The sequence below is a fragment of the Megascapheus bottae genome, chromosome 12 (assembly GCF_031878675.1).
Source record: "Megascapheus bottae isolate mThoBot1 chromosome 12, mThoBot2.hap1, whole genome shotgun sequence".
Classification (NCBI taxonomy): Eukaryota; Metazoa; Chordata; class Mammalia; order Rodentia; family Geomyidae; genus Megascapheus; species Megascapheus bottae.
Genome location: NC_143520.1, coordinates 56,953,447 through 56,961,566, shown reverse-complemented (window position 1 = coordinate 56,961,566; position 8,120 = coordinate 56,953,447). Strand labels below are relative to the sequence as shown.

At 42.5% G+C, this 8,120-nt stretch overlaps 1 protein-coding gene across 2 annotated transcripts in view; it reads left to right on the top strand.

Annotated features, from left to right (window-relative positions):
• Positions 1-804: 804 nt before the first annotated feature.
• The window catches only part of Myo7b (myosin VIIB), a 73,654-nt gene continuing 66,338 nt past the window's right edge, over positions 805-8,120 (top strand). For both annotated transcript variants that reach the window (XM_090342473.1, XM_090342471.1), the window contains exon 1: positions 805-822. In XM_090342473.1, coding sequence (XP_090198599.1) covers positions 805-822 — 18 coding nt within the window. The remainder of the gene's footprint in view (positions 823-8,120) is intronic.

Sequence of the window (8,120 nt, the reverse complement as noted above, 5' to 3'; positions counted from 1 at the left end):
AATAAATAGGTCTCATCTGTTGAGATGGAGTCCAGCCTGTTCCTTTCTCCTCCAGTTTCCTTATACCCATAATCCTTTTAGTTTTAGTTATTTTTCAGTTAATTTTAATGTAGTTCTACCTATGGCCTCTTATATAGCTTAGATGACTGATGTGTACCACCATTCCCAGCTTCTTTGTTGAGGCAGAGTCTTGTTTTGCCAGGACTGTTATCAAGATGTACCATCTCATCTTTGCCTCCCAAGTGTCTTGCAATACAACCATACCTGACCCATCCTCAACTTTTCACAGCCTCCATGTTCTCACCTATACAATGCCACCCAGTTGGGATCCTCTGAATGTCTTAACTCATTGTGACATCTCTTCTAGGAGTATTGGAGAGTACTAGGGTAACATACAGTTAGTTGTTCTACACTTACATAAGCTGATCTGTACCCATTCACTGACGCCTTCTGGAGCAGTTAGGACTGAACTGCATGCTCTCAAGATTTATATGTTAAAGTCCAGTTAGGATTTCAGGACCTCAGAATGTATATTTAGAGATAAGATCCTTAGGGCTTGGTAATATGACTCAAAGGTAAAAATGCTCTGTTCCCCAAAATGGAGAGAGACAGAGAAACAGAGATGGGAAGGAGGGTGTAGAAGAAGGAAGGAAGAAGGTCTTTAAAGAAAGATAACTAAAACAAAAGAGGCCTTAAGGTGGGCCTAATCCAATCTGGTGACACCCTTATGAGAATATCTAGAACATGCATGCTGATATTCTGCTTTCTTTTCACTTATAGGCCACCGGGAGCTGCTGACCCAGGATGGCAGTGTTCAGGCTGGTAAGAATTGCATTTATTTGCTCTATGATGCAGAAGTTGCCTAAGGCTGAGTTGAACTATTTCTAAGAAAAGAAAAAGAGAGTCAGAAACCCTAGAAGGAAATTTGCAGAGACAAAGGAGTCTGAAGAATGAAAAGTATTCTATTAGCAAAGGAAGAGGACTTTAGCCACCTTCCAACAATTCATGGTAGTCACATGTGCATACTTACAGTCAAGGCTTGAGAGGGTGGCTCTCATAGGTCATTTGGCACTTACTAGGAGCCTGTGCAGACAAAAGACTAGATACTGTGAAACAAGGGTACAAATTAGACCCCAGGCCAAAACACTTTCCTCATTCAGTATATCTCTGGATGCAGGTGAGGGTTTGTGAAGTTTCCCTCTAAAGATAAGGACTCTTCCCTTAGGATCCTTGACTTTGATCATGGAATAGCTGGACAAGTCACTATGGTGAGAAAACTTGGCAAAACTTCATTAAGTAGGCAAGCAGGCAAGCAGATAGATAAGCAAAAAGGCAGGGGCAGACTCTAAAAGAGTGTGGGTACTCTAAAAGGGTAAAAGATCCATGGGGCTCTTTGACATCAGGGTTATTTATGTGATAAAGTCAGGGTCTGACTTAAAGTTATGCAGAAAGATGTCTGTCTTTGCTCCTAATCACTGTTGATGTTATATTTTTATTACCTAGGCCCAGAGTCAATGAGAGCGGCCTATATTTTAAAATATATAACCATTATGTTTTTTTAGGAAAGAATACATTCACACACACACACACACACACACACACACACACACACACACACACACACACTGAACTCTGGGCCTGGACTTTGAGCTCAAGGCTAGCACTCTACCACTAGAGCCACAGGGCCACTTCTGGTTTTATGGTGGTAATTTGGAGATAAGAGTCTCACGGACTTTCATGCATGGGCTAGCTTTGAACCATAATCCTTAGATCGCAGGTGCCAGAGTAGCTAGGATTACAGGTGTGAGCCACAGGCAACCAGTATGCCATCTATTTTTAAAACTGGTGTTTATTCTTGAGATAAAGAATGCATCCTACCAGAGAGGTTTATCCTTTGACATAGCACTAGGTGCCAGGAACAGCCATTTTCCCAAGTATTACTTTTCTGGCACACATGGCATTTTATGGTGTCCTTTCTAGATTTTTAGAGCCCACTAATTGTTTGGGGTCAGCAGTCAATGTTAGATAAGAAAAGCTGCTCTTTCTCTTTCTTTTTTCCTTGTGTTAATACTGCAGCTCATGAAGGAATACAAAGGTTAAAGATAGTGCTATGTTTCTAAATGCACTATTTCTAAATTCCTGGCTGCCATTCATTCACCTTATTTTTCCTAATCTATTCTGCCTCATTTTCCCCTAACATGACTTTGGTCTCTTAATCTTAAAGGAAGTTGATATGTAAAGATCCTGAGTTTTTGAATTCTTGACTGCCCTTTACCATGCCTCATTTTCCCTAATCTGTTCTGTCTCAGTGTGCTTTCACATTAATTTTAACTGATACATAAAAACTGTATATATTCATGAGATACTGTTCTGTAGGAATTCAGTCATGAGAAACAAAGAAGCTACGTTTTGAGAGGCTGAATTGCGAGTCTTTATTTGGAAGCTGATAACTGCAGGTGAAGTCTTGTCACAAAGACCTGTAACTCAGAATGCTGTTAGCACAAAGCTTTTAAAGACAAAAGTCCACATACTTGGGGTGGGAACCAAGTCTTAACAAAAGTGTTAAACAAAACAAACCATATAGGGGAATACTCAGGGGGAGCATTCTCTGTAGCAAAGCTTTCCTGGGATGAAACAGCCTGATGCATCCGTAATTCAAAGAGGTACCTGTCTCACCTCTAGGCTTTTCTGGGCTGGGTGAAAAGCCCCCTCCACCCAGCAAGACACCAGGATGACAGAGAGATCAAGGCATTGTTGCTTACACCAATTATCCTTATTTCAATGTCATGTAATGTTTTGATTCATGTATACCTGCGTCGTGTTCAAATCAGGGTCAACATATGTGCTTCCCCAGTTAAGGTTTAATTAAGGCAAAGCCAAAGAAATGTACCTATTAGTACATTAGCCCAAAGTCTCAGGATATAAGGAAAGTTGAAGCAGAGTTTGAAAATATACTGCCTGACATCCTATTGCTTACAATTCTCTTGTGGGCTTCCTGACGGCCTTATTCATGCATGGATCCTTCAGAGCCAAAGTGGCTGAATAAAGGCTAGCATCTGAGTGAGCTTGCATATATCTGTACCTACTCTGTGCTGGGTATTCTCAGGCTCCTCACCAGTATTGCATTCCATCTTGACATCAGCCTTATAAAGCTATGCCTTTCAAAAAACAAAGAAATTAAAGCTCAGAGAGATTAAGGGCTTTCCCTGAAGCCACATGAGTAATGGAATGTAGAGTAGCATGTTAGTCCATTTCCATGACTATAACAAATACCTGAGACCATTGACTGACAAGGAGAAAAAGTGGTACTTTGGCTAATAGTTTGGGAGGGTTCAGTGTATATTTGCTTGGCTCTTTTAGTCTGCAGCATGTTGTACTAGAGAGTATGTGATTCCTCCAGGCAGGGAATCACAGAGGAAAGGGCCATAGTCCCTCTTAAGACACTCTTCAATAACTTAAGATGCCTCATTGGGCCATACTTATTAAAGAGCTCCCCTGCCTCCATTAACACTGAGCTGGGAGCCAAGCTTTGGAGAGAACACATTATGTCTGGAAAGGAAATTCAAGATCCATACTTTGGTAGATTGTCTTGAAAACTGAAGACTTTATAGGGTAATCATTTTGCCTTTTTGATTAAAAGTTGGAAAGAGTAAATTGCTTTAGTTTAGTCAATAAAAATGAATCTGCACTTCAACAGGTAGGTCTATCTGTCTTCAAAAATGCCTTCTATTTGTTTTCTCAGTCTTCTAGAACAAAATGCTGGGGACTTTAGGCTGAGGACTTAATAACAGACAATTATGTTCTCACAGTCCTGGAAACTGAAAGTCTGAAACTATTGTGCTCTCAGGGTTACTGTGAGACCTTTCTCCCTGGCTTGCAAGTCCTTGTTTCTCAGTCTCTCTATCTCTGTCTCTGTCTCTGTCTTTCTCCCTGTCTCTATCTCTGTCCTCTATCACCTCCCCTGCCATGTCAGGTAGATGGGTGAAGGTCCATCTTCTGTAACTGTTTCCTGGTGGACAATGGATGCAGTCATTTGGAAATATCCTCTGGGTGGGGGCAATATATTTATCAGTTGTGGGGTTTGAACTCTGGGCCGGGGCAATGTCCCTACACTCTTCAGCTCAAGGCTAGTGCTCTACCACTTGAGCCACAACGCCATGTCCAGTTTTCTGGGGATTAACTGGAGATAAGAATCTCATGGAGTTTGCTGGGTGTGTTGGCTCATGCCTGTAATCCTAGCTATTCAGGAGGCTGCGATCTGAGGATCAAGGTTCAAAGCCAGCCCAGGCAACCATGAGACTCTTATCTCCAATTTACCACTAGAAAACTGAAAATGGTGCTGTGACTCAAGAGATAGGACAGTAGCCTTGAGCTGAAGAGCTCAGGGACAGTGTCCAGGCCCAGAGTTCAAGCCCCACAACCAAAAAAAAAAAAAGAAAAGAATCTCACAGACTTTACTGGCTGGGCTAGATTTGAACTGTGATCCTCAGAGCTCAGCCTCCTGAGCAGCTATGATCACTGGTGCCTGCTAAACAAGTAATTTTGACATCATGATGACATTTTCATGTATGACAATGAGATGACTTTGAACATGTTCACACACACTTGTGCACAAAAATATCAAGGCACACTTAGGTTTTTGTTTTTTAAAGAAAAGAAAATAGGCCATAAATTTAGAACCACATGGTGTGTGCTAGAAAAATAAGTGACATCAAACAAAGTATAATTTTTGTAATGAGACACATAAGTGTATGAATTAACCTTTAAACACTTGCTGGAAGTATGGGGGTTGTATAAAAACCCACGACATGGTAAGATGGAAAAAAAAACACATCATGATGATAAGAAAACCTGGTGGAGATTTATAATGTAAGCATTATAATGTAAATGTAGGATGAGGTGAGCTGGCCCAGCAGATCCAGCTGAAGCAGGAAGCAACAGTGCACTGGGTTCCAGGGGAGGAGACAGAGGAGGTGGTGTTGGTGGGAAAGGGGGAGCAGGAGTGTGGGGGTGGGGTGGGGGTTCATTGTCCAGGTGGAAAGTGAAAGTATCTAGAGGCCTTGAGGTGAGGAATTAGGAAATGCAGAGACTGGACTTAGGAGGGAGAAAGGAAAAGTCTGTATGCAGGAAAGCTCTTCATTTTCCCCCAAGTAGAAGTTATACAGTTATATTTATTCCATATAATAAAATATTGGGATCAAAAGTGCCATTAAGTGGCCACTTGCAGTCATTGTTGAGAATACTTTTATAAGGGGTAAAATTTGGTTATACAACTTAATAAGCCTGGAAGGCTTAAGATTGGGAGTGAGTTTAAGGGGAGTAAGATTATTAAGAAGACATCCTAAAGGGGAGGCAAAGGGAATGTGTGAGGAGAACCCTCCCATAGTGGGGAGTGAATGGTGAGTTACGAGGGATTGTGGGCATCCCCAACAGTTCCTTGACTGGTGAAAGTGAGATGGAGACAGGGAGGGGAATCATCACCCCCTATCCATAATGTCCAGTGCAGAGGCCCGGAGTGCAGAGGCCTGGAGGGTGTTCCAGAGCTTGACACCAAGACTTTGGTAGTAAGTGATGGACTCACTCACCAAGGAAGATCATGGATGTAGATGGCCACTGGTGGATGTGAAGTCAGAGCACTTGGTGATGGAGAGAGTACCTCCGGTGATTTTCAGTGGAAGCCAGAGGGGCTGGGGTTCCTGAAGCAGCTCATATTCTCCAGGAGAAGAAGCAGAGTCAACCGGAGGGCCCTGGTATGAGTCATAGCAACCAAGTCTTCCCCAAGAAAATCACTCAGACATGGGGTCACATACAAAGAAGTTTAATGTCAGTAACCTGATAGGCTGTCTCCCGGACAGAGAGCAGCAGCCAAAGGGACTACAAGCCCAGTTATATGAGGTCAGATTCATGTGAGCAGTGATGGACATAAAGGTCATGAGAGCAGGAGGCTCCATTATGGCAGGGCTAAGATTTATGGTTGCAGTTCCACAAGCAGAATATTGCTGAAGGGTGGAGCTGCCTGCTTCAAACTGCCCTGTGTCAGCTAATTTCAGGGACGGGTCATGCTTTACTGCAAGGCCTAAGACAGCAGAGTGTCTCCTAAGATAGAGATCAGGCTAACAAAGCAGTTTCCCGTGTCCTGGTGAGCTGACTCTGTCACTGGATGCAGATGAAGATTAGTGAAGTTTTTAAAAGTAGGGACTCTTCACTTAGGGTCCTTGATAGGGTCCAGAATAGGAATTTTTGGGAAGTCACAAAGGTAAGAAAACTTGGTGGAGCTTTATAGAGTAAGTAAGCAGCAGGAAAACTGTGAAACAGACCCCCAAAAAAGGCAGGCTGCTCTCAAATGGACACACACACACACACACACACACACACACACAAAACTTCTTGGTTGTTAGGGGCATTTATATGGTAAAGGCAGGGAGTTTGGCTTCAAAGTTATGCAAAGATAGGTGTTTTATCTCTGCTGTAATTAGTCCTAGTGTACTTTCTGAGTTTCTGGATGTTTGGGGGGCGGGGAGGGCGGGGCATTTCTTCAGGGTAAGAATGCATCCGGCCATAAAACAGATCCTTGGGCCCGGGAGTTTGGCCTAGTGGTAGAGTGCTTGCCCAGTATGCACGAATATGTACTATATACATAGAAAAAAAGCCAGAAGTGGTGCCATGGCTCAAAACTTAATGATGCTATGTCATGACATGGTTCTGTTTCACCCTCTGTACTGTTTACTAAAGTTTTTCTTCCAAGAGGTTTATGGGGGAGTGGCAGGCAAATGAAAAGAGAAAAAGTGAGTGAAAGCAGTCATAATATTGAAAATGGACCCAGGTAATTTGAGAGGATGGGTAGGACTGGGCAAGAGGAAGGAGAATGATGAAAGGAGTGCAGGTGATCAAGCTGACATGCTGGGCTGAAAGCGCTTTGCACAACTGCTTAAATAACAATATAATAATAATAATAATAAAAACTCATGGGATTATCAATACATCTTCAAATATGCTTACGTCACTGGGGTGACAATTTGACTGGGTAAAAATTCATCTATGACATACAAAATTTACTTTTTTGTGGGGGTAATGTATAGAGAGGTTACAGTTACATTCGTCAGATAGTGGGTACATCTCGAACATTGAGACCCCTTTTCGTGTTTTTGACCCCCTTTCCCTTCCTGCATCCCCTCCCAATCATCTTGTTTTCCCTCCTTCCCTTTTCTGTTTCAAATAAACAAATATATATATATATATACATATATACATAATACACCAGATAACAAAGTCAGATACAGTAAGCACATGAGATTAACTATAAGGGGAAAAAAAGAGAAAAGAAATAACTGCGCATAGTACATTGAGAACAACAATCACAAAGATAAATCTCTTATTTCCATATCCTAGAGTTCATTTCATTTAGACTCATCCTATATGACCTTATATAAATAGCTTCTGAGCCATTGTAATCCTTCAGCTCAAGGCTACCACCCTACCCCTTGAGCTACAGCTCCACTTTCCTTTATTTTCCTAGTGGTTAATTACAGATAATAGTCTTGCATTCTTTTAGTGCCCAGGCTGGCTTTGAACTGTGATCCTCAGATCTCCTTCTGAGTAGCTAGGATTACAGGTGTGAGCCACTGTGTTCAGCTCTCTCTCTTTTACTCTGGGGGTGGGGGGGTGAGTGGTCCTGAGACTTGAACTCAGAGCCTGGGTTCTGTCCCTGAGCTACTTTTGCTCAAAGCCACACTCTACCTCTTGAGCACAGCCTGTCTTTTTTTTTCTTCTTTTTGCCAGTCCCATAGCTTGAACTCGGGCCTGAGTATTGTCCTTGAGCTGCCTCAAGGCTAGCACTCTACCGCTTGAGCCACATCACTCCCTTCCACTCAGCAAGACACCAGGATGGCTGTGAGACATTAAGCCTCCTCACTTCTATTTGATGGCTCTTTCCTCCCTTTGGCTTTTACTATCATCCTACCTAGATGTACTGGCTCCTTTGGGATCTCTCTTCCTGGAGTCAGAGATTTGTAAGAGGTCAATGTCATGTTGTACGCCGGGCAGAAACCTTGCATGTGAGCTTTCAATCCATACTTCTCCCAGCCAATAAATTTGGGCATCATAGTGCTTTTTGCCAGACA